The following is a 27781-nucleotide window of genomic DNA, read 5'->3' as shown; positions in this document are numbered from 1 at the left end:
TATAGAGGGCTGAAGTGGTTAATGTATGTTTTGTAATAATAATCAAAATCTACAAAGTAACTAGTAACTACACGTTTTCAAATAATTGTAGTGGAGTAAAAGTACAATATTTGCCTCTGAGATGTAGTGGAGTAGAAGTAAAAGTACACTCCAGTAAAGCAAAGGTACCTCAAACGTGTACACAGTACAGTACAGTAAATGTACTTAGTTACTTAACACCACTGGCAATTACGCAAGATCTCATTTAAACTGCGACCGTGGCTACCTCCTGCATGTCTTATTCTGTCACACTCTCTGTCCATCCAACCCCTCTTCCAACGGAAATATACACACATTTGCTTTGAATTCTCTCATGTTTTCTTTTGATTGGTACATTTCCCCAAAACAAGCTTCCTCGTACAAAAGCAAAAGGTTTGTCCTCCTCGTCTCAGCCGAAGAGAAGATTAAGCTGTTTTTGTATCACTGCCGTGGCGTTCAAAATGCAGTTAAACCAGGCTGAACTGGGGCAATTAACGGCCAAAAAAAGAAAGCAAATGTGTCAAAGAAAAGGGTGAAAGATGAAGAAGTCTGAACATTGGTGTCATGCCTCTCCACTTTGCTCTTCCTGCCCAGAAGGGTATTTATAAAGCCTCATGGCGAGGCGAGGCTTTTAATACCCTTCAGGTAGGGAGAGCAAAGCATCGGTTTCTCTGAGTGTTGACGTCTTTGAACACCCTTCGGACAAAGGATGAGAAAAGCGTCTGTTTTTCAAAGGTTCAACATCTTTAAATACCCGTCCCAGCAAGGAAGAGCAAAGCTTTTTCCCCGGAGTTTTGACGTCTTTAAATACCCTTCAGGCAAAGGAAGAGCAAAGCGTCTGTTTTTCTGAGTTTTGACATCTTTAACTAGCATCAGGAAAAGGACAGCAAAGGAAAAGGACAGCAAAGGAAGAGCAAAGCGTCAGTTTTTCTGAGTTTTAACGGCAAAGGAAGAGCAAAGCCTCAGTTTTTCTGAGTTTTGATAACAAAGGAAAAGCAAAGCATCAGTTTTTCTGAGTTTTGATAACAAAGGAAAAGCAAAGCATCAGTTTTTCTGAGTTTTGATAACAAAGGAAAAGCAAAGCATCAGTTTTTCTGAGTTGTACAGCAAAGGAAGAGCAAAGCGTCAGTTTGCGTCAGAGTTTTTCAAATTTATTTCTGTTCACAATGGTTTCACGGAGCAGCAGCCGAAGCTCCATGCGCTCCAGCTTCAGAGCGCTGTTCTCCAGCGAAGACGGTGAGCCGACGACGAGGGAACGCCCCCGCGGCACCGTCAGGAAGCGCCACGACCGGAAAAAAGAGCCCAATGGCCACCCCGCCGGCGCCGGCGAGGGCGACGACGGCCCGGAGATCGATAACGCGGAGGAGGACGAGAAGAAGCCGCTGGCACCGGCGAACCGGAGCGACACGGAGAGCGAGGAGGAGGAGGGGGAGGGGGAGGGGGGCGACGCGAGAGGGGCGTCGAGCGAGGGGGGAGAGGGGGGCAGCCGGAAGACGGACAGCGAGGGGAGGGCGGGGGACGAGGTGTCGGTGGCGGAGACCATACCGTACGCGGTGGACCAGGACGAGGAGGAGGAGGAGGAGGAGGAAGAGGAGGAAGGCTGCAGCGATGGAGACCTGAAGCACGTCATCGCGCACGAGCTAGTCGTGGTGCCCAAGTCATGTGGTTTCATTATATACGAGAACGTCTACATCATACGTGAGCATGCATGACGCATCAGTGCATATGTCTCTCTTTTTCTCTCTCTCTCTCTCTCTCTCTCTCTCTCTCTGTCTCTCTCTCTCCCTCCCTCCCTCCCTCGCCCCCTCTCTCTCTAACCTAAAAAATATCCATGAATTCAAGTCTCCATGGGGTGACTAATCAATAGAAAATTGGGTGAACTATCCCTTTAACAGTTTGCAAAGACAAGCAAAGGAAAGTACAGTTCAATACAAGGTCTGTTAAGTGGATTTTAAACCCAAGAAAATGGCTTCTTTCCATTGGGGTCCTTTGTACTTAATTCTCTGCACTCTATTTACAGTAGGTGACTATTTACCTTGTTGTTTGTCGACTAGAGTTCATGTATACGCCTCTGCTTATACAGAGGTCACACTTTTAAGTGCTCTGGATAAAAGCATCTGCTAAAAGCCTAAATTGTCAATCCTCTTCCTCCTTCTCATTCTACCTCTCTCTCTCTCTCTCTCTCTCTCTCTCTGTCTGTCTGTCTGTCTGTCTGTCTGTCTGTCTGTCTGTCTGTCTGTCTGTCTGTCTGTCTGTCTGTCTGTCTGTCTGTCTGTCTGTCTGTCTGTCTGTCTGTCTGTCTCTCTCTCTGTCTCTCCCCCCGGACACTCCGCATGTCCTACACTCTTCTCACTCTTGGCTCTCACAATGTGGAATAAACTCTCCACTGCAGTCAGACCTGCAGATTTACCTCCAGTTTTCCGCTTCTTCAGACTCCATCTCACCCCCTAGCACTCACCCCTTTGTACTTAATTCTCTGCACTCTATTTACAGTAGGTGACTATTTACCTTGTTGTTTGTCGACTAGAGTTCATGTATACGCCTCTGCTTATACAGAGGTCACACTTTTAAGTGCTCTGGATAAAAGCATCTGCTAAATGCCTAAATTGTCAATTCTCTTCCTCCTTCTCATTCTACCTCTCTGTATCTCTTTCTATCCCGCTCTCGCTCTCGCTCTCTCACCCCAGACACTCTGCATGTCCTACACTCTTCTCACTCTTGGCTCTCACAATGTGGAATAAACTCTCCACTGCACTCAGACCTGCAGATTTACCTCCAGTTTTCCGCCTCTTCAGACTCCATCTCACCCCCTAGCACTCACCTCTTCAGACTCCACCTCACCCCCTAGCACTCACCTCTTCAGACTCCATCTCACCCCCTAGCACTCACCTCTTCAGACTCCACCTCACCCCCTAGCACTCACCTCTTCAGACTCCACCTCACCCCCTAGCACTCACCTCTTCAGACTCCACCTCACCTCCTAGCACTCACCTCTTCAGACTCCACCTCACCCCCTAGCACTCACCTCTTCAGACTCCACCTCACCTCCTAGCACTCACCTCTTCAGACTCCACCTCACCTCCTAAGCACTTCACTCTCCATGTACCCCTTCTCGCCGGCTTTTCTTTCAACTGATGCTAGTTACTGACCAAGACAGGGTTTCTTGGTCATGTATTTAGTTTTAGTTTTTAAATGTATTTTCCTGTAGCACAAAATGAATGTTAAGAATGCAATTTGGACAACATATTGTTGACAGGTGTGCTAGGTTCACTGTTTAGTAGTTCGTCGGGAGAGGCTTATTGTCGGTATCAGCCGATAACGCAGGAGTCTGTCCCTGTTACAATGCGCTAGACCCTTGGGAGATGGATTGTTGAGGTGGAGCGCCACACTACTACAGTACCATCAGCTCCAAGTACTTACCGCACGACTTGCCGCACCCAAGCCGTGCTACTCATACACTGAGGCATTCTATATCACACAAAAGTAGCAACAATAGCCGAATATAGCCTCAATATTTTTGCTATTTTTTAATTGGAATCCTGAAAAGTAACATTTTTGTTTAATTTCAAATGCACTTAGTTATACTTATTAACTTTATGAACTTAAATACAAATACATTGGACCTAAAAAAGACAACAGAATTTTTATACTAGTCATTTAAGCTACTAATATAGTATATATATATATAGTATATGTAGTAATTAAAGCGGGCCATGCTTGCATGTTTGGAATTGTAACAGCTGAAATCAATAATATATCAGTATTCCCATTATTAACCTGCGGGCCGCATTAAGTGAAGGTGGGGGCCGCATTAAGTGAAGGTGGGGGCCGCCAGTTGCCCATGTATGCTCTACATAGTCCTCTCTGCACTCACATGTACAGTATGTGACTATTTACCTTGTCGTTTGCTGACTCGAGTTCATGTTCACTCTGCTTATTCCCACGTTTACTGGATAGAAGCATCTGCTAAATGCCTTAATTGTCAATTCTCTCTCTCCTCCCCTCGCCTCCCCCCCCCCTCTCTCCCAGAATGCTCCGGTCCGCTGGGCATGGAGGGCGGCATCATCTCCAACCAGCAGATAACGGCGTCCTCCACCCACCGCGCTCTCTTCGGTCTCCAGAAGTGGTACCCGTACTTCGCCCGGCTCAACAAGAAGGGCCTGGTCAACGCCTGGACGGCCGCCGAGAACGACAGATGGCCCTGGATCCAGGTAAAGGCTCTCCACACACTGAGCCAAAGTCACACTATATGAGCCAAGAACCACCGAGCGCTCAAGCCAGCGGAGGACAGTGCGAACGAAGCACATTCACTCGAGTTCTGTACTTATTTTTTGGAGTATTTATATGCTTTTGGATACTTTCGCTCCATGGCGTTTCAAAGACAAATAGTGTACTTTTGACAGTAGATATAGGCAGTGGTGGAAAAAGTGCTCAAATGTTTTTACTTAAGTAAAAGTATCAATGTACTGTACAAATACTCTGTTACAAGTAAAAGTCCGGAATTCAAAATGTACTTGAGTAAAAGTACAAACGTTTTGGTATAAAAAAAAAGTAGTCATTATGCAGAAATACTCCATTTCATGTTTTCGAAATGCATACAATCTTTTGAAAATAGCCGATCATAAGCTCACAACGCTTCACATCGCGACACGTTGTGAGCGATGAAGTCTACACAAAGCGATGCGACGCATTGTGAGCTTGTAGGTGAAGTCTACACAAAGCGATGCGACGCATTGTGAGCTTGTAGATCTGCTGTTTTCAAATGCTTTGTAAACTTTTTATACATTTGAAAACGTGTGAAATGGGACATTCTGCATATTGAGTACTTTCTACTTTTGGTACTTTAAGTACATTTTGATGCCAATCCTTTTGTACTTTTACTCAAGTATATTTTGAATTCCGGACATTTACTTGTAACAGAGTATTTTTACATTGCAGTATTGATACTTTTACTTAAATAAAAACATGTATTACTTTTTCCACCACTGGTCTTTTGCCACATCGGACCGGTGAACATGAATTGCCACTAAATGAAGTGACATCTCTCCTCTCTCTTGTCTCTCTTCCGTCGGTGCGATCTGCACTACTGTACAGTCTGACTTTATGCTTAATTAGTGACAGGGTTGATCTTGTGGCTCGCTACTAATTCATTTTAGTGGCCAATTAAAATAGTGCACTGAGGGGGGAACAGCTGCTGGCTCTAGTCATCTGTGAGCTGTTGTTGGCACAAAGACTCTTTTGCAGTGGTGGACGAAGTACTCGATATGTGTTACCCAGTGGCGCGGGAAGGGGGGGCTACGGGGGCTGCAGCCCCCCTGGTGATGGGAAGGGATTTTTTTATTTTTTAAAAATGTTTTAATTTTTTTATTTTATTTTTGAGAACGAGAATTAAATAACGTAACCCTAACCTAACCCTAACCCTAACCCTAAAACCGAAATAAAGTAAAGGAAAAAAAGTGCCAAAACCCACCCAAACCCTCGCGCGCGGACGGGACGCGCGCGCAGCGCGCGTGCATGCGTCAAGCGGATTCCCCCCGACGCTCAGCCCCCCTGGCTATTAAGTACTTCCCGCGCGCCTGGTGTTACCTAAGTAAATGTAGCAATACGACTAGAAATACATGGTAGAGTATACGTTTTTTTTTTTTTTTCTGTAATTTTTATCCCGCGATTTTGTAACCCTTATTTTTCACCCGGTGCCAATTTTCTAAGTGCTCCTGGGCACTACACTCCCCTCACCAGCCTAGGTAGACCAGGGCCGAGCTCATGCCTCCTTCAATGCATGAGAGCCAACTGACCTTCTTGTCACCTGACAGGGGGGAGTTTCCCTGGTTTGGACGTAGCACGTGGAAGGAACACGTTATTCCAACCAGTTCCTTTCCCCTCCATCAGGTGCCCCGGCTGTCATGGGGGAGGCAGTATAGTGACCAGGATTACTACATGTTTTTGTGAGGGTATTAACTACCCTGAGAGACACAGGGAGAACATGCAAACTCCACACAGGGTAGGCCCTTTTGCCAACCCCACCTTGGGTATGGGCGCTGATGACGCGGAGGAGAAGACACGCCCCAAGCGCCCACAGCGTCCCCGGCGGGAATCGAACCCAGAGCATACGTTTTTAGTTAAACATTTTTACTTCAGTAAGAGTATTGGGATCATAATATACTGACAGTACCAAACCAAAAGTACTAAGATTTTTTATTTTGTATTTTCCCCAAAAAAGTACCACCATGTAGATCTACAAGCTCACAACACGAGCTTGTAGATTTGTGAATTAGCTGAAAACAGGGCCTAATTGGGTTAATGCACGGTTTCATTTGTATATTCAAAATCTGCAAAAAGCACCAAGTTTCCCTTTGAGATGCAGCGGATATAAGGTATAGGAAAATCTAAATACTCAAGTACAGTAAAAGCAGTGGTGGAAAGTAACTAAGTACATTTACTCAAGTACTGTATACTGAGTACAATTTGGTGGTACTTTTACTTTGCTGGAGTATTTCCAATTGTCTATACTTTTACTTCAACTCCACTACATCTCAGAGGCAAATATTGTACTTTTACTCCACTACAATTATTTGAACATTTTAGTTACTGATTATGTTATAAAACAAACATGAACCACTTTAGCCTTATTTTATACATAGGCTATTTGAAAATAGCCCATCTACAAGTTCACAACACGTCACTTTGCGACGCGTTGTAAGCTTGTAGATCTTCTATTTTCAAACATTTTAGTACTTTTACTTTTGGTACATTTTGATACCAATACTTTTGTACTTTTACTCAAGTAAATTTTAGTATTGTTTTATTGTAACAGAGTACTTCTACAATGCAGTATTGATACTTTTACTTAAGTAAAACATTTGAGTACTTTTTCCACCCCTGCTCAAAAGTAAGAAAAAAAAGTACAGTACTGGAGTGAATGTGCTTATGTCGGCGTGCTATTTCTAGGTTCCGCCTGACTCTGCTTGGTGTGAAAGGGCTGACAGTTTGCTCCTTGTTCAGAGCATTATGCTGGTATTTGAGATGTTTTGAAGAGATGTTTGGAGGAGAATTATGCCCCGCCTGTTTGCTTTGCGCTTTGCGGTCGCTCGTGTTGTATAATTGATAGGATTTTTTGGGGAAACACAGTTACCATGGAGATGGAAATCAACGTTTGAAAATTGGGTGATTCATGGATGCGGCTCTTTCTTTGCTGTACAAACACTTGAGACATTCAGTGTTGCTTCTGTGTGTGTGTGTGTGTGTGGGTGTGTGTGTGCGTGTGTGCGTGTGTGCGTGTGTGCGTGTGTGCGTGTGTGCGTGTGTGTGTGTGTGTGTGTGTGTGTGTGTGTGTGTGTGTGTGTGCGTGTGTGTGTGTTTCAAAGCAATGACATACTGGTCACAGCAATGACAGGCAAATGAGAGAATAAAAGGCAGGATAATTCAGACCGACAGGGACCAGAGAATACATAAGTGTGTGTGTGTGTGTGTGTGTGTGTGTGTGTGTGTGTGTGTGTCTGTGCGCGTGTGTGTTTGTTTGTGTGTGCATGCGTGCGTGCATGTGCGTGCTTGCGTGGGTGCAATACGTGTGAGGGCCACTGGTGTAAAGTAACTAAGTACATTTACTTAAGTACTGTACTTAAGTTCGATCTTCAGGTATTTGTACTTTACATGAGCATTTCCAATTTCCAATACTTTTACTTCTACTTCACTACATCTCAGTTCCAAATATTGTACTACAATTATTTGAAAACTTTAGTTAGTAGTTACTTTGCAGATATAAATTATTCTATGATAAAACATACATTCATCACTTCAGCCCTATCTTATGCCTAGGCTATTTGAAAATAGCAGATCTACAAGCTCACAACGCGTCGCATCGCGACACGTTGTGAGCTTGTAGATCTGCTATTTTCAAACATTTTAGTACTTTCACTTTTGGTACTTTAAGTATATTGTGATGCCAATACTTTTGTACTTTTACTCAAGTAACATTGGGAGGGCGGGGGGCGGGATTGCTCCCCCAACTCAAAAGTTATAGGTGATGTTCTGCACCGGAAGAATAGCGGATCTATAACAGAGAGAGAACCAAGTAAATATGAGTGAGTGAGAGAGAGAGAGAGAGAGAGAGAGAGAGAGAGAGAGAGAGAGAGAGAGAGAGAGAGAGAGAGAGAGAGAGAGAGAGAGAGAGAGAGAGAGAGAGAGAGAGAGAGAGAGAGAGAGAGAGAGAGAGAGAGAGAGAGAGAGAGAGAGAGAGAGAGAGAGAGAGAGAGAGAACGGAGTGAATGTGAGGTAAAGACAGCGAGTCATCAGAGAGAATGGAACATGGAGCATTCTGCCGCCTTTGTTTGACTTTAATGACGCCACGCGGGATGCTGCAATGCATGCTGGGAGCCCTGCATGCGCGTGTGCGCGCGCGTGTGTGTGTTTGTGGCACTGTGCGCGTGTGTGCGTGCGTGCGTGCGTGCGTGCGTGCGTGCGTGCGTGCGTGCGTGCGTGCGTGCGTGCGTGTGTGCGTGCGTGCGTGCGTGTTTTGTGAAACAAGGTATATCGACAGATTGCGAACCTGTCCATGAGTAGAATCAAAAGTATCAAAAAATGGACGTACTCAAGTAAAGTAAAAGCATGTGTGTGTGTGTGTGTGTGTGTGTGTGTGTGTGTGTGTGTGTGTGTGTGTGTGTGTGTGTGTGTGTGTGTGTGTGTGTGTGTGTGTGTGTGTGTGTGTGTGTGTGTGTGTGTGTGTGTGTGTGTGTGTGTGTGTGTGTGTGTGTGTGTGTACACGTGTGTAGCATGTGGTGTATCTCTGCATGTCAAACACTCAACCCTAAATCACACACACAACACACATCATGCATTGCATAATACATCACAACATACAGTACAGGCTGTGTGTGTTTTAGAGCTTGTACCTCCACATTTCAGCTTGTTATGGTGTTGTTTTTTATTTGTAGTAATGCCTTTCTTTGTCATACAACAGTGTCGTGCAAAAGTAGTTAAAATAGCCGAGCCGCAAACTCACTACGCGTCACATCGCAACACGTTGTGAGCTTGTAGATATGCTACTTTCACAGTAAGTGAAATAGTGCGAGATCTATTTCACTTGTGCTCACCACTCACACACACACACACATATAGTGCGTTAGTGAACCAGCGTGCGTCTACCGCGGCCACGCCGCGCCCCGCGGTCGTAAAATTACATTTGGACACTCGGGGGAAATATCCTGCCGACATCAACAGAACGTGTCTCCTGTGGCCCGGGCCTGAACGGCTGCAAAACAAATGAAATGACGTGTGAATGCTAACGGGCCCTCTGTACATAATTTCACGCAAACAAACAATAGCTAATCGCATGCAATGTTCAGGAACGGCGTCTCGAGACGACTTTACATAACCGTTCCAAATGGAATCCGACAGACGCCGACTGTCGAGAAGCATCCGTCTTTGTGCGTTTGTACCGCCGTGTGCTTCTGTATATAATGACCTAGCCTGGAATTCTGATAGCGTTGCCGTCACGCAAGAAACCTTGTATCTCGATCAATATTTCAGTTTTTTTTTTCAGTTTTCTTGTGAATTAACGCTTTACTTCTTTGTACGAGAGTATTGCGCAAAAGTAGAAAAAATTGCTGATCTACAAACTCATAACGTGTCACTTTGTGATGCATTGCTAGCTTGTAGATCGGCAATTTTTGCTACTTTTTGAAAGTCGTGTCTTTCAGCTGGAAACCTCATACGTCCAAAACTCTTACTTTTCAGGATATAAATTCCAAAAGAGCAAAAGTAGCAGATCTACAAGCTCAAAAGCTTGCAGATCCGCTACTTTTGATACTTTTGTATGACGCTGTAGTATGATCAAGTAGGGCATTAATATACGAAAAAACACAAAAAAGTTATGTGACAACAAAGAGCTTGTCCAAGGGATAATTGACGGAGAGCCGGTCATTGTTGAGAAATAAACCCCGACAGGATGATTAGATCCCGACGCGAAGCCGTCAATTATCCCGCTTATTACACGGCTACTTAATAAACAAAATTAATAAATTGACCCTAAAGTAACAAAACAAAGTATCCATTGCATACGGTAATGGAAGTAGTCCATTCATTTATGCCAGGTCACGGTGCGTCCAGTGCAACGTGTCGCCTCGCAAAACAACAGGAAGTGTTGATCAAATAGAATCAATATTTGTTTACTGCATTGTCTATTTCTCGCTTCAAATGTTTTCAAAAACATTCTTGAGGGCAATGTTTAGCTGTAAATGACAGTGTGTGTTTGTTTACATGGCTGTCATGTTGGATACGGCACGAAATCAAGTAGCGCAGCAGGTGCTGTCAGCCTTTGATTATCTTTCTTTACATTTCCTTAAAAAAACAACGTCTTTTTTTGGGACATACAGGGTTTCCAGCCGACCGCGGCGCTCAGGGAGTTGTGCTTGTGGAAACCTCTCCATGCCACAGAAATCCCATTATGATGTAGCTTAACATTCAGCCCTGCAGTCAAGCTGCCGAGGCTCAGAGGTAGCGTCTTTGAACACAGGCCCTCTCCAATGAGATGCAGCTCACTCCTGATTAACTGCAGTGAGACTTCAATAGCCTCTCATAAGATACATGAGTGAATTAAGCCTTTAGGTACATCGTGTATAGATACGGCTTTAGATAACGGCTAAAAATAACACTCCTCGCTGAAGGAATGGAAGCATACGTTGTGTGTGTGTGTGTGTGTGTGTGTGTGTGTGTGTGTGTGTGTGTGTGTGTGTGTGTGTGTGTGTGTGTGTGTGTGTGTGTGTGTGTGTGTGTGTGTGTGTGTGTGTGTGTGTGTGTGTGTGTGTGTGTGTGTGTGTGTGTGTGTGTATGTGCTGTAGTGCAGTGGTTCACAGGGTTCTTCCTTGCAGCGCCCCCTTCTTACATCTGACAAATGCTGAGACCCCCCACACACGTGTGCACACAAGCGTGCGCACACACACCCACACAGCAGTACTCTCAGTACTTAAAAAAACACCTACCATCAGCTCCCAGTACTTACAACACCTATCATCAGCTCCCAGTACTTACAGTACAACACCTACCATCAGCTCCCAGTACTCACAACAACACCTACCATCAGCTCCCAGTACTCACAACAACAACACCTACCATCAGATCCCAGTACTCACAACAACACCTACCATCAGATCCCAGTACTTACAACACCACCTACCATCAGCTCCCAGTACTCACAACAACACCTACCATCAGCTCCCAGTACTTACAACAACACCTACCATCAGTTCCTAGTACTTACAAGACCTACCATCAGCTCCCAGTACTTACAACAACACCTACCATCAGTTCCTAATACTTACAAGACCTACCATCAGCTCCCAGTACTTACAAAAACACCTACCATCAGCAAACAACCAAAATAGCAGATCTATATGCTCACACTTCAACGCAGTGTTAGCTTATTATCTGCTACTCTCTCTCTCTCTCTCTCTCTCTCTCTCTCTCTCTCTCCTCTCTCTCTCTCTCTCTCTCTCTCTCTCTCTCTCTCTCTCTCTCTCTCTCTCTCGCTCACACACTCTCTCTCTCTCTCTCTCTTGCCTGATCAAGGTCTCGTCTTGGTGTTCTACACAAGTCATTGTGATTGTGTGTGTGTGTGTTTGCAGCATGTTCAGCAGGCTGTAAGATTAGCTTATATTTAATTAAGTATCCTATTAACATAATAAAAATACATGCTGTTTGGTTAAGTGATTGAAGCATGGATGCAAATTAAATTAAGATATTTTTATGCGTTCGTGGCTGAAATGATGTGTTTTTTTTAGTTTGTTCCGGCTGTAATTGTTTGTGCAGAGACAAAGTGAGAGTTCAAAGTCCCTGAAGCTAATTACACATTAAGGCTTTTCTGTGATTATTTACCAGTGATGAGAATAAAGTTGGGCGGTAATTACAATGCTTTATTAGTCAGACATGTAAATAGTACGAGCAGCGGTGGAAAAAGTACCCAAATGTTTTACTTAAGTAAAAGTATCAAGACTGCGATGTAGAAGCACTCTGTTAAAAGTGAGAGTCTGGAATTCACTTGAATTATTTTACTTGAGTAAAAATACAAAAGTATTGGTATCAAAATGTACTTAAAGTACCAAAAGTAAAGTCGGCTATTTTCAAATAACCTATGGCATAAAATAGGGCTAAAGTGGTTATATGTTTTATAATGTCATAATTTATATCTGCAAAGTAATTATAGCAAATATTTGTAGTGGAGTAAAAATACAATATTTGCCTCTGAGATGTAGGGCAGTAGAAGTAAAAGTATAGACAATTGGAAATACTCCAGTAAAGTAAACGTACCTCAACATTGTACTTAAGTAAATGTACTTAGTTACTTAGACACGTCTGTGTGTGATGGGAACTTTAAAAAAACATGATAAACATGATACAAATGGATTAACCATGCACTTGAACCCTAGCATCCCTATTCTGGGGGTACCATTTGCCGAAAATAGCCAATCTACAAGCTCACAACGCATCGCAGTGTGATGCGTTGTGAGCTTGTAGATTAATGCCCTTACAGAGCTTGCAGATTAATGCCCGACAGCACATTGTGAGCTTGTAAATCGGCCTTTTCACAGTTTTTTAAGCATTTTGAAAGTGAAAGAAGTTAAGCGTGTCTGTTCATGAATATTGAACCAATTAAAAGTATTAACAAGAGTTTGTGACTTAATAACAACTACATGGGATCCATTGGAACACATGTACTTGTTTTTCCATGTCCTGGAAAGTGACACAGGTTTGGACATACAAGGTTTCCACCCGACATCGACAATATGCTATATTGTGTTACATAGATAGATGTGTAGATGTGTGTACCTGCTAGCTTGGCACGCTTATTTACTGGACCGTTTACCCTGTTGTTGGCTGATTGCAGTTCAGGTGGTTTACCCTCATGCTGCTAAACGCCTAGATTTTAACCCATTAAGGCCTGAGTCCGATTCTTAAAATGTTTTTTAAATCCTAAGTTTTTTGAAAAAATAATCGTTTTCAAAAATAGCTCGGTGCCGCGCTATGAGCTTGTATATCTGCTATTTTTGAATAGCCAAAGAAATCTAAAGTGACAGAGATGCGTTCCAGGTCTTAATGGGTTCAATTGTAATTGGATCTAATTCAATTTGCGTGTGTGCTTCTGTGTGTGTACACTACAGTAGCTGTGTTGTGCATGTTCGCTATTTTAGTTTCTGTGTGTGTGTGAGTGTGTGAGTGAGTGAGGGAGAGAGACAGACAGACAGACAGACACGGAGAGAGAGGCAGCAGAGAGACAGATTCCAACGATTTTCCATTGTCAGCAGCCATTCTGTTATTATATTTAATAGCTCAGCACGACGACAGCTTTCCTCACTGTAGCACAGAGACACCTGTGGTGCAGAAGGACTGCCACTGTGAAACGCACACGCTCACACAAGCACGCACGCACAGCATTTATGTTTTGTTTTCTGAAAGGAGTATTTATATTGACCAAAAAACGAAAGAGCGGCAAACTTAACACAATAAAATGTCAGTATCATTATAACGTTACAAGAGCGCAGTCATCTTTCACAAGGAAAACTAGATGAAAAATACAAAAGAGGGCAATTTCTGGCGCGGCTTCACTTCCCATGAATAACCAGTGGAAGAAGTGCCTTTTTTTGTGGCTTTTTACCCCTTTTTTCTCCACAGTTTAGTCGTTATGCCAATTGTTTCCTCCCCGCACACATTTCTGTGTTGCCACTGCTGTTGTATCCTTGTATCAGATATTTTACGTATTTTTAAGTAAAAGTAGCAACACCACAATAAAAAAATACTCTGTTACAAGTGAAAGGCCTGTGTTCAAAATGTTACTTGAGTAAAAGTACAAAAGTATTGGCGTCAAAATATACTTAAAGTACCAAAAGTTAAAGTGCTAAAATCTACAAGCAGATCTACAAGCTCACAACGCGTCGTGATGCGACGCGTTGTGAGCTTGTAGATCGCCTATTTTCAAATAGCCTATGTATAAAATAGGGCTAAAGTGGTTAAAGGTAGGGTAAGTGATTTTCTTTGGTTAAAATCAGTGTTTAATAGGTCTATATTCTGATAGGATTATAGAGTGTTTGTTCAGTAAAAGGAGTCTCCTTGTCTCTCCAGCTCTTCATAAAACAGAAAATGCATTTTCTGTTCAGTTTCAGTTTCATTTGCAATTTTATCCAATCAGGATAGAGAACTCAATCAGGATATAGATTATATAAACAAATGAAATTGGAAGTGATGACACTAAGAAATGAGCAGGCAAAATTGGAGCTGGAACACTATAAAGCTTACTATAAGCTTAAAAATGGGTACTTTCTCCTGATTGGCTGAGATTTTGACACCTACATGTACCAGAAAATGTATGGAGAGACGGGGAGACTCCTGTTACTGAACAAACACTCTATAGCAATGATTACTATCAGAATATAGTATTTTAACCTTTTAACAAAATACTTTTTGTTTTAACCCAAAAAATATCACTTACCCTACCTTTAATTTATGTTTTATAATATGATAATGTATTAATGGAAAGTAATTAGCAATTAAAGTTTTCAAATAATTGTAGTGGAGTAAAAGTGGAGTAAAAGTACAATATTTGCCTCTGAGTGGAGTAGAAGTAAAAGTACAGAAAATTGGAAATACTCCAGTAAAGTAAAAAAAAATACCTCAAAATTGTACTTGAGTACAGTACTTGGGTACATGTACTAGTTTCTTTGCACCATATATTGTGTTCGTATACAGTAGATGCTCGAGAAAGCCGGATGCGAACCCCCACCCGAACGCCCCCACTCCGTTTTTCTTACTTAAAGGTATTGTAGGGAACAATAAGCCTAAATTTAAAAAATATTTATATATATATATTTTGCATTTTTTCCCCTCTATCAGCCACTATATAATGATGCTGGGGTGTTTTCCTGCATTGAAACACAGGCCTCTTTCTGAAATCCGTATTTTCCCTATTGTTGTTGTTGTTGTTATGTTTGTCCGGGACGTAAGGAAGTCTATGGAAGTCTATGGAGGCATCACCCCCTGGTGGCCGGGAAACGAACTGCACAAACATAAACAATTCAGGGAAAATACGGTTTCCAGAAAGAGGCCTGTGTTTCAATGCAGGAAAACACCCCAGCATCATTATATAGTGGCTGATAGAGGGGAAAAATACAAAATATATATTTATACATATTTTTTAAATTTAGGCTTAATGTTGCCTACAATGCCTTTAAAGCCATACTCTACAGTGTTACATTCATTTAAATTGCCGAAGACAATCAAATGAAGTGGAAGTACCTCAAAATTGCACCTATAAGAACAGTACTTGAGTATATGTACTTAGTTACTTCTCACTGCTGTGAATAACATTCACCCCACTTCACCCTTTGTCCCGATATACGAGCGCGGCGCAGCACTCCAAAGGACACTAACAACAGGGCGACTGTAATCCATTCTGGAGTGAGCGTTAAGTAGGGGACCATTAACCTGGAATTGGTTGACATAAAAGAGGAATCCGCCCTAAAAGACAATATATTATTTTGGGAGAACATTTGGTATAAACGGATTAATTGGTCGTTCGTTTTAATATCGTTTTGGCTGGAGATGGCCGGAAAAAGAAAGGCGCACAGAATTCAAATCAGTTCAAACACTCGAGCCGTCTGTTTCCACTTTCTTTTCGGCCGTGGAGGATCGTAAACTAAGTATAATTACTGAAGTACTGTACTTGCGTATGATTTTGAGGTACTTTTACTTTCACTGAGTATTTCCCTTTTTACCAATACATTTATCCTATTAAAACTGGGAAAGCATCTGTGTCATTTTAGATTTTATAGCGTTGGCTATTCAAAAATAGCAGATCTATATTTGAAGATTTAAAAAAAAGCTTGAAAGTGTGAGAACTACTGATTTGGAAGGCATTAAATGCCTTCCAAATCAGTTTGTAGAATTTGTAGAATCAAGGCTGATTCTACAAATTTTGTAGAATCAGCCTCAGGTCTTAATGGGTTAAACTTCTATTCCATTACATTAATGTTTGGAATATTATTAATTAATGTTACTCAGAGTTATTCTTTCTCGTGTGGCAGAAAGATAAATCCTCATCGCGACACATTGTGAGCTTGTACTGTAGATCTGCTGCTGTAAAAAAAAAAAAGAAACAGGTTAGTTTGTTGTCAGTGGTGTAAAGTAACTCAGTACATGTACTCAAGTACTGTACTTTTAATTTTGAGGTATTTTTTACTTTACTGGAATATTTCCCATTTCAGTACTTTTACTTTTACTCCACTACATCTCAGAGGCAAATATTGTACATTCACTCCACTACGATTATTTGAAAACGTTAGTTTCTACTTTGAAATGATCAATTGTTAGTATAAAACATACATTAACCACTTCAGCCCTATGTTATACCTAGGCTATTTGAAAATAGCAGATCTACAAGCTCACAACGCGTCGCAACGAGACGCGTTGTGAGCTTGTAGATCTGCTATTTTCAAACATTTTAGTACTTTTACTTTTGGTACTGTAAGTACATTTTGATACCTATACTTTTGTACTCTTACTCAAGTAAATTTTGAATTCCGGACTTTTACTTGTAACGGGGTATTTCAATATTGCAGTATTGATACTTTTACTTAAGTAAAACATCTAAGTACTTTTTCCACCACTGCTTTTTATATTGTGATATTGCACTTCTTCACCACTGTCTGTGTGTGAGTATAGCGGGACATTTAAAGTGCAGTAAAAGGGCGTCTGGCAGGACCATAATGATGAGTCATTGTCTCTGAAAGTTCAACAGCAGAATCACCCCGCTGATATTTAGTTTGCATTCACGCCAGGCCACAAAGTGTGTGATTATTGGTTTGTGTGACTTTTTCAGTTCTCTAAAGCGGAGCCCTTCTGTTTTACCACAGACCGGGCTCACGGAACGTTTGCGGAAAAAACTAAACACAATGACATCACACTTTTTGGCCGGCTCAATCTAGTTGCATACATCCATGCAAAGGCTAGTAGTCTAAATACTGCACGAATAAACAAAATAGCCAAATATTTGGAAATGAAATTATGAAAATGCCGAAATATTAGGAAAATCTTTCATAAAGTTGACACTTTTTAGGTTACTTTTTAAAACCTAAATTAAAACACAAAGGGACATGAAATGAATTGCTATTACAGATATCTTCAATGCACAATATTGACTTCCTCATCAATTAATAGATATTACGTTCAATTGATTGATTGATTTAGTTTTATTGACAAAAAAGCATACATATCTGTCAAAAAGATACTTTTGACAGATAATGTACAAATATGTCTTTTTTTAAATGATCTCGGAAACCAATCTGGTCTTGGAACAAATTCCACGGGTCCATTAGGTTACTCATTACAACCTCCCGTCACCATGCTTTCCACACGAACAACACAGAAAGAATGAGCATGTTCCGTGTAGTCAGTGGTGGAAAAAGTGCTCATTTTGTACTTAAGTAAAAGTATCAATACTGCGATGTAGAAATCCTCTGTTACAAGTGAAAGTCCAGAATTAAAAATGTACTTGAGTAAAAGTACAAAAGTATCGGCGTCAAAATGTACTTAAAGTACCAAAAGTAAAAGTACTCATTATGCAGAATGTCTCATGTCAAGTTTTCAAATCTATAAGATCAGATCTACAAGCTCACAATGTGTCGCATCGCGATGCATTGTGAGCTTGTAGATCGGCTATTTTCAAATGGCTGAAATGTATATGGGGCTGAAGTGGTTAATGTATGTTTTGTAGTAATAATCAAAATCTGTAAAATAACTATAGAATAACTAGATACTAAAATTTTCAAATAATTGTAGTGGAGTAAAAGTACAATATTTGCCTCTGAGATGGAGTAGAAGTAAAAGTACTGAAAATTGGAAACACTGAAGTAAAGTAAAAAAAAAATACCTCAACATTGTATGTAAGTACAGTACTTCAGTAAATGTACTCAGTTACTTTCCACCACTGCGTGTAGTAGCCTAGCCGTAGGGTAGCAGGCAGCGTATTGCTACGTGCCGTGCCTGGATGGCTACGTGCATGGGTCAATCCACTTTCAATCATTTGAGGGGGTATATCCTTAGTATACGAGGGGCCCCTGCGTCTTTGGACTAACCCACATTTTTACTGAGATCTGACTTTCATTGAAAAAAACAGGCGCTGGGGGGGCTGCGTCTGTCGCCTCCTCTCCCAATACACTGCTAAATCCCTACTTAAAACCCTCTTATTCTCTTTGGCTTTTAATTGCATTTGAACCTATCTAATTAGTTTTAACGTTGTTGTACATTTTGTTTTGTGCGCCAATGGGCACTTTGTTGATGCCCTATTTTTAACCGTGTACAGCACTTTGATAAATTAAGTTTGATTTGTTTCCAAGCACGTACCAAAACACAGAATTTGCCTGCTATTCATATACTATTATAATCATGTTATATCATTGAGCTATGGAGTTACAATGGAGTTACACCTTACAAAAGGTGATGTTAACTAATATTAGTTTGTGTCTCACTCTCAGAAATGACCAAGGTGGAAAACTATAGATAAACTTGCAGAGTGACCCATACACACCTTCTGATAGTTGTACTTGAATGTTGACATGAAAACAATAAGTGTTTCAGTAGCGCAAGCATGACAAAATACAGTGATGATGCTGCTCAATGCTGACATGTGACAGTGAGCTGGACCATTAGGGGTGTTGATAAAAAAAACATGTTTTGCTGGTTAAAGTTACAGGAGTTTTTACTCTATGGTGTTTGTGATATGACATGTAAGCTTAAACATAATCACAGTAAACACATTATCATGTTTTCAGTCATTTTCAAGGGATTTTTTTAAACTAACTCCAGTCACTTTCAGTTCAGCACAGCTGAGGTGTATGGGTCACTGTCCAGCTGACACTCGTTGACACTCGTTAATGTTACTTCCATCAAAGCCAAGCATTTTTACACAACCCTCTCTGGTATCATATATTTTTTTGTTTGAGATGTCAGAAATAACTAGGCTACACCTGGTTGTTAGTCAAGATGAAAACAGTATAATAATCTTGGATTTTTTAATGAGAATATTTTCAATCGAATCGCGACCCCAAGAATCGGAATCGAATCTTGAGCTAGCAGACGATGCACAGCCCTATGGACCATGTACTTATGCCTTATGGTGGCAGAATTATGACATGTGTTGAGCCCCTACTGTGAACAGGTGTCTGTCTGTTTTGGGTTATTTAAGTGTGTCTGCTTGGCCCATTCACAGCCCTGTGTAACTTTGTGACAGGACTGGTCGGCTCCACAGTGGGGGTCTAGTCATGAACTCCTGAACAGCTGTTGTCTGAATGTAAGGCAGATGAAATACACAATAACACTGGTCTTTAAGATACTCAAAGGATCAGTGCCCAGGCGCCTGTCAAACTACAGTTACTTACAGAGTGAGTGCAACACCTGTGAATTTCTTCACAATATGGCTGCTGTGCATAGAGCCTATTGAGACCCACTGGAATGACCGAAGTGATTCATTGTTTTTTTCCCCTCTGTCTCTCTCCACCAGATCAACCTTCAGCGACGCATGCGGGTGACGGGCGTCATTACCCAGGGTGCAAAGCGCATCGGCAGCCCCGAGTACGTCAAGTCCTACAAGGTGGCCTCCAGCGACGACGGAAAGACCTGGACCACGTACAAAGTCAAGGGCACCGATGAGGACATGGTGAGACACACGCGCGCGCGCACACACACACACACACACACACACACACACACACACACACACACACACAGGGGCGCCGATATTTATAAGCTCTAGCGGGTGCTCCGTTTGCGCGCGCGCAATTTTTTTTGCGGGTTTTGGCCGGATAATTTACTTTTTTGGGGGGGTTTTGTAACTTTATTTCGGTTAATTCGGTTTATTCAGAGGCGATCTGATTTTGAAAAAAAAAAAAAAAAAAAAAAAAAAAATATATATATATATATATATTTTGACCAGCACCCAGTGGGTGCTCCTCAGTGGGTGATTTAGCCCCGAGGCACCCACACTATCGGCGCCCTTGCACACACACACACACACACACACACACACACACACACACACACACACACACACACACACACACACACACACACACACACACACACACACACCAGCGGCGGACTGGCCATTTGGCGTACCGGGCAAATGCCCCCCCCCCCGTTGACAAAACGGCCTGGGGGGTGGTGGGCCGGTTCGGCCAAAACCAGGGCTGAATTTTGGTCCCAGTCCGGCCCTGACACACACACACACACACACACACACACACACACACACACACACACACACACACACACACACACACACACACACACACACACACACACACATACACACTATGCTTGTGAGGACGTTAAAGGGATAGTTCACTGAAAAAATGACATTTTTAGCGGTGCCAGCCGCTCTACTCTTGACTATGTCCGTCCGTATGTCCGTTTGTCCGTTATGTCCGTTTGAGCCCGGATGTCCGTTTGAGCACGGGCTTTAAACAGCTATAACTCCAGTTGGCAGCATGCCAGCAAGTCCAAATTTGGTATGTGGACTTACACCACCAATTGGGACGAGCATTGATTGCTGAAGCCCCGCCCCGCCCTATTATAGCGCCACCAGGAGGCCACTGGCTCGGATGTCCGTTTGAGCACGGGCTTTAAACAGCTATAACTCCAGTTGGCAGCATGCCAGCAAGTCCAAATTTGGTATGTGGACTTACACCACCAATTGGGACGAGCATTGATTGCTGAAGCCCCGCCCCGCCCTATTATAGCGCCACCAGGAGGCCACTGGCTTTAAACAGCGCTTTACACAGCTATAACTCCAGTTCGCATGCCAGCAACTCCAAATTTGGTATGTGGACTTACACCACCAATTGGGACGAGCATTGATTGCTGAAGCCCCGCCCCGCCCTATTATAGCGCCACCAGGAGGCCACTGGCTTTAAACAGCGCTTTACACAGCTATAACTCCAGTTCGCAGCATGCCAGCAAGTCCAAATTTGGTATGTGGACTTAGACCACCAATAGGGACGAGCATTGATTGCTGAAGCCCCGCCCCGCCCTATTATAGCGCCACCAGGAGGCCACTGGCTTTAAACAGCTATAACTCCAGTTTGCAGCATATGCCACCAAGTCCAACTAATACCACCAATAGGGACCAACTGTAATTACATAAGCCCCGCCCCCTCTGTCTTCCCATTGGCTGGGCTTTAAACAGCCATAACTCCAGTTCACAGCATGCTACTGAGTACAAATTTGGTACGTGGACTCAGACCACCAATAGGGACGAACTGAAATGTAGTAAGCCCCGCCCCCTCTGTCTTCCTATTGGCTGGGCTTTAAACAGCGATAACTCCAGTTAGCAGCGTGCCACCCAGTCCGAATTTGGTTTGTGGACTTACACCACCAATAGGGACGAGCATTAATTGCTGAAGCCCCGCCCGCCCTATTATAGCGCCACCAGGAGGCCACTCATCAAAGGCACCGCTTCCTTCACACAGGGTGCGATTTTTTTCTATCGATTAATCACCTCATGGAGACTTGAATTCATTGATATTATTTTAGTTTTTGTCGCATTCCTAAGCCAATAATTTGATGACCGGCAGCGGTTCCGGTAGGAGACACAAAGAGTCTCCTTTGTGTCTCCTATCGGAACGGCTGCCTACCGGTCCACTGGTCATCAAATTAATCTGCTATTTTTGAGCCATTTCTCTTATGAGGATCAGAAACAATGTGAGGAGAGCCATTTTACAAAATTCTACTATATTGTTGGGACATTTGGCCCTCACAAGTATAGTAATAATGTAAGTAGACACACACACGCACACGCACACGCACACAGAGAGCAACAGGAGACTGTGTTCCCAGTCAAGGACGCGGCGCCCATGAAGGGCGTGATGAGATGGCTTTTTAATTAGCTAGCACACACCGGGCCCCATCTTTCTCACACACACACACACACACACACACACACACACACACACACACACACACACACACACACCCCACCCCCCTCCGCTTTTATGACTTTTAGATTGAATTTTTATACTATTTGGGGATAAACGGCCACCCTGTCCTACATCATTTCTGACAGCCCGCCATGGCTGTCCCCCCCCCCCCCCCCCCCAAAGGTGGCGGGAAGTAAATTTACTCAAGTGTTTGTACTTAAGTACAATTTCAAGGTCCTGTACTTTATACCTTGCTTGAGTATGTCCATTTCTTGATGCTTGACACTTAACACTAACTGTGCAGATTTGGATGATTACATTTGTATAAGATTGTTAATCAAATATTTTCTAAAACGTGAAAAAACGCAGATATACAAATTCACACCGTGCCACGATGTAATGCGTTGTGAGCTTGTAAATCTTGCTATTTTTTGAATAGCCGAAGTATAAAATAGGACTTATGCGATCATGTGTTAATGATCAATAATTATAGTCCAATAACACTATGCAAATGAGTTAATAATATTAATAATAATAATAATAATAATAAAATTAAATATCAGTCACTAGAACCAAGGACGGGTGTTTTCATCTAACATGGTTAAGATGGAGGTTGAAGTTACAATGGATTTCTATGGGGAGGGTCTGATAAAAGTATTATCAAATATTAAAAACTGTTTGTATTATGTATTAATACTATAAAGTAACTAGTAACAAAAAGTGTCAAATAATTGTAGGAGAGTAAGAAGTATATATCTGTAAGTAGTGGATCAGTGGTACAAAGTATCTGAATTTTGTTTAGTACTCAAGTAAAGTAAATGTACCTTACAGTCCTTGAGTAAATTAACTTAGTTACCACCACTGCAACCAACCAAGAGCTCAAATTAAGTGTCTCTCTCTTTCACACACGCACGCACGCACACACACTCTGTGTAATGATGTAATGTGGTATTTATGTATTCTCTGGTCCCTGTTGGTCTGAGTTATCCTGCTTTTTATTCTCTCATTGGCTTGTCATTGCTGTGACCAGTCTGTCTCTCTCTCTCTCTCTCACTGTGTGTGTGTGAGAGAGAGAGAGAGAGAGAGAGAGAGAGAGAGAGAGAGAGAGAGAGAGAGAGAGAGAGAGAGAGAGAGAGAGAGAGAGAGAGAGAGAGAGAGAGAGAGAGAGAGAGAGAGAGAGAGAGAGAGAGAGAGAGAGAGAGAGAGAGAGATTCTGTCTGTCTAGCTATAATTGTTTTAACAGACAGAATATATGGCTGTGTATAAATGTACGGCTGTGTAATTGGACCTCTCATTTAAAACACACTAGTGCGCTTATAAATTACCGCCTCAAATGGAGCGAGAAATTGTCAATTTTTTCCCCACCATCATTCGAGCTCATTGACCTTGAATGACAGCAATTTGTTGAGATTGGTGCAGATGATGCGTTGCAGATAGCAGCCAGTCGCACACTGCTGCCTTCAGATCCGGGAATCAGTGGTTCTTAACATTTTCGGGCCACGACCCCCCAAAATAATCATTTTAGATTTATCTGGCTATTAAAAAAATGCAGGTATACAAGCTTGCTATGAGTTTGTAGATGTGATATTTTTGGAAAAATCCTGAAAATATGTGCAACTCTTTGAATATATATATATTTATATATTTTTAGAGAGAACATTTGAAACTCAAATATTTACTTCTGGGGTCCCTGGAACAAAATATTTTGAGATGTGGGTCCGCGCCGCGGCCAAATACATATCATTTTGGGGGTCCTTGACATGAAAAAGTTTGAGAACATCTGATAGCAACGCACGTTTTTTCAAAATAACTGTTAGGATTGACAAGACATTTGTAGAATCCCCCAGAAGCAAAGATTTGAGTTACAAATGTTCGCTTTAAGAATATATATATATTCAAAAGATTCGCAAAACTCTTAATAGCAGATCTACAAGCTCATAGAGCGGCACTCGGTGCCGCGCTATGAGCTTGTATATCTGCTATTCTTTAATAGCCAAAGAAATCTACAAATGACACAGACGTATTATCTTAATGGGTTATGGCAGTGGTGCTGACAGATTCTAGCAGAATCTGTCTTGAGAGGTTACAACAAAGCTTATTCTGACTGTGAGTTTCTCCGCCGTGCTGATTGTGTCTGTTATTCCCCCCCCCCATGTGAACAGATCTTCCGGGGAAACGTGGACAACAACGCTCCCTCCGCCAACTCCTTCACGCCGCCCATCGAGGCGCAGTACGTGCGCATCTACCCTCAGGTGTGCAGGAGACACTGCACGCTGCGCATGGAACTGCTGGGCTGCGAGCTAACAGGTGAGTAGTCAGTTGTATGTGCTCCGTCTGTCTGTGTGTTGATAAAAAAAAACATTGAACCAATGAAAAGTATTAAAAAGCGCTTCTGTTCTGACAAAACCAGCTAACTCCATTGGATCCTCAAACTTTCTGCTAAACCAGCTAGCTCCACCAAAGGGGGAGCTGGTTTTGCTGACTCCAGGCTCCACCCCCTTTTGACCTCCAACCTCATTGTGAGCTTGGAGCATTCTGCTGTTCTTATCAATGATGAACAAAACCTCCTAACTCCACTTTTTGTTTTGTTTTGGTCATTTCCTGAAAAATGTACATTTTGGAGTTAGCTGGTTCCTGCCGGACAGCAGAGATATATTTTTTCTCTTACACAAATCCAGTATTTTCTACTCTTTAATTTGTTTTACAATACTGTGTTTTCTCTTATCCTCTTTTCAATATAGTAGTCTTTTTTTTAATCAATTCTCTTACAAAGATCGTGTATTTTCTTTCTTTCTTGTTAACGCGCCTTCAGCTTTTTGCATCGCAATACTTAAAACAAAAAGAATCGATTTAAATTGTCACCAGTTTGAGTTGATTTGAATCGATTTAGGATAAATCGCTACATGCCTAATACATGTCTCTGTGTGTCTTCAGGCTGCTCAGAGCCCATGGGGCTGAAGTCGGGTCACGTCCAGGACTACCAGGTGACCGCCTCCAGCATCTTCAGGACCCTCAACATGGACATGTTCACCTGGGAGCCCGGCAAGGCCCGGCTGGACAAGCAGGGCAAGGTCAACGCCTGGACGGCCGGACACAGTGACCAGTCACAGTGGCTACAGGTAGGACCCCCTTCCAATGGTGACATCATCACCAATCCACACCAACCTTGGCACAAGCACTGTTCAGGGGTCAGCCATGAGAATATAATAGTCACACCAGAGGCCACGCGTTTATTTTTGGACGGAGCTCCGGCGCACCGTTGCTCCAAACGGCACCAAACACGACGGAAACACCGTTCAGGGGTCTGCCATGAGAGTAGCCACACCACAATACCTAAATTGCTCACATATGGGGCGCTACAGCAGTGTTACTGTAGTGTTTAAGTCATTCAATCCGGGAACGCATACTGTGTCATTTTAGATTTGTATAGCTATAACCATTATTCTATACTTTGTGCTATTCAAAAATAGCAGATCTACAGGCTCATAACGCTTGGTGTCGTGCCCCGCCATCTCAAAACATTTTGTTCAAGGGAAGCAAAGATTTGAGTTAAAAATGTATATATATATAGGTACGTCCACTGGCCTAGCGGTTCAGGCGCGTATATGCTGGCAATCCAGCTTGACAACGTGTCGTGGGTTCGACTCCCGTTCCGGCGACCTTTGCTGTATGTTTCCCCCCATCTCTTTCCCCATTTCCTGTCAGCCTACTGTCCTGTCCAAATAGAGGCATAAAAGCCCCCAAAAAATATGTATATAAAAATATATATATATATATATATATTTTGCGCATTTCCAAATTATTTAAAAAAAAATAGCAGATCTACAAGATCATAGCGCGGCACTCGGTGCCGCGCTATGGGCTTGTATATCTGCTATTTTTGAAAAGCCAAGGAAAAAAACCATTTCACAGATGCGTTCCCGGTCTTAATGGGTTAACACTTCAAATTTCCATAGCTCTGATCAGCGTAATATAGTTTTGAAGGCTGCATAATCTGCCATGATCGGCCTGCAAATCTAGTTACCGAAAATTGACAAAGCCCTTTGGCTGTGTGTAAAAGCAACTCCCGTATATATGCTGTGAGAACTTGGCCTGAAAACTTGGAGAACTTGGCTCGTCGGCGAGAAACTATAAACTTAATAATCCTTGCTTGTTGATTAGACTGAAGAGACATGTGGACATCATTCACAGACTCATGAGTGATGCTATTCATCACTATAGTGCTATGCTGCCTTTGTTTATGTGTTTAGCATTACTCTTACTCTGATGTTTTACTTATAAGTGAACTTTAGTTTACTTGAGTTTCAGTACAAAAGTATTGAAATCTGAATTAACCCATTCAATACGGGGACGCATCTCTGTCATTTTAGATTTATTTGGCTATTATGAGCGTGTAGATCTGCTATATTTTCTAACATTTTTTGCAAATCTTGGAATATATATTTTTTAAAGCGAACATTTGTAACTCAAATCTTTTCTTCTGGAGGTCCCTGGAACACCATACTTTACAAATGTTTGCTTTGAAAATATATATAAAGATTTGCACAAATTTGCACAGATTTTTCAAAAAATAGCAGATCTACAAGCTCATACAGTAGCTATGAGCTTGTAGATCTGCTATTTTTGAATAGCCAAATACATCTAAAATGACAGAGATGACCCCCAGATTGAATGGGTTAAGGTAGGAAAGTAAAAACACCAACTTTTTTAGAAAATAGATATTCAAATAGCCAAAGTATAAGTGGTTGATGTATGCTTTGTAATGATTATCTAAATCTGCAAAGTAACTAGTAACTAAAACTTTCAAATAAATGTATAGTGGAGTACAATTTGCGGAGTAGTGGAGTAGCAGCATAGAGTATTGAAAAATGTAAATACTTGTTCCTTTAAAAAGTCCACTCAAGTACAGTACTTGAGTGCAATGACTTTCCGACCAATGCTAATAATCTTTGCTAGTTGATTAAAAAGTTTACTCTACTTAAATCTACTTAGTTACTTTCCCACCACTGCTAATATCCCCTGCCTGTAGATTAGACTGTAGAGACATGCGGACATCATTCACAGACTCATGAGTCCTCGGAGAGTGATGCTATTCATCACCATAGTGCTACGCCGCCTTTGTTTATGCGTTTAGCTGCGGCAGCAGCATCTCATTAAGGCCCACTGTGACTCACTTGTGAGAATGAAAAGCACTGCCGACCGACTGAGATAAACAACTCTTGGCTTTGGCCAAAAACAAGCCATGTCCGTCCATCAACTGCGCTGATAGCAGCACTTTGCTCACTTTACTTTGAGTAGTTTTGAGGACAACAAACCGAATAGACTCTAGTTCTCTTATCCAGAAGCGGACTCTCTCTTTTCCCGGTGTTTCGTCCCGGTTGGACGTGGTTTTGAGGTTAGGTTTAGGCATAGTGTCTGTGAGGTTAGGGTTAAGGTTAGGGTTAGGTATGGTGTTTCTGAGGTTAGGATTATGGTTAAGGTATATATTTTTTTAGTTAACGGTTAGGGTTTACGCGCAACCTGGGCGACACGCCAATGCAAGAGGGAGTCCCTACCCAGACGCGTGATAGTGAAATGCAACCCACTTCACACAAGATGTTTTGCATTCCCTTGTGAAACCATTTTGCCTTCCCTCGCAGAAGTTTTGCAAGCGAACGCACACGCTGCAACGCACCGCGTTGTGAGCACGTAGCTCGTTTATTTTTGGCGAACGTCCCCCCCCCCCCACCAGAATAGGGATGTGCCGAGATTCGAGTGGTTAAGACTTCAGAAATGAAGCATCACCATTTTAAACGCCATCCTTAATTGTT

General features: G+C 42.3%; 1 protein-coding gene across 1 annotated transcript in view; it reads left to right on the top strand.

The window, feature by feature from the left end:
• The window catches only part of edil3a (EGF-like repeats and discoidin I-like domains 3a), a 347259-nt gene that overhangs the window by 263918 nt on the left and 55560 nt on the right, over positions 1 to 27781 (top strand). Inside the window, exons 5-8 of the mRNA XM_084055734.1 lie at positions 4048 to 4229; positions 19559 to 19714; positions 24134 to 24278; positions 24906 to 25090. Coding sequence (XP_083911860.1) covers positions 4048 to 4229; positions 19559 to 19714; positions 24134 to 24278; positions 24906 to 25090 — 668 coding nt within the window. The remainder of the gene's footprint in view (positions 1 to 4047; positions 4230 to 19558; positions 19715 to 24133; positions 24279 to 24905; positions 25091 to 27781) is intronic.

The sequence above is a fragment of the Gymnoscopelus microlampas genome (genome assembly GCF_963454915.1).
Source record: "Gymnoscopelus microlampas genome assembly, chromosome: 4".
NCBI classification, from domain to species: Eukaryota; Metazoa; Chordata; class Actinopteri; order Myctophiformes; family Myctophidae; genus Gymnoscopelus; species Gymnoscopelus microlampas.
This window is presented reverse-complemented; position numbering and strand designations above follow the sequence as displayed.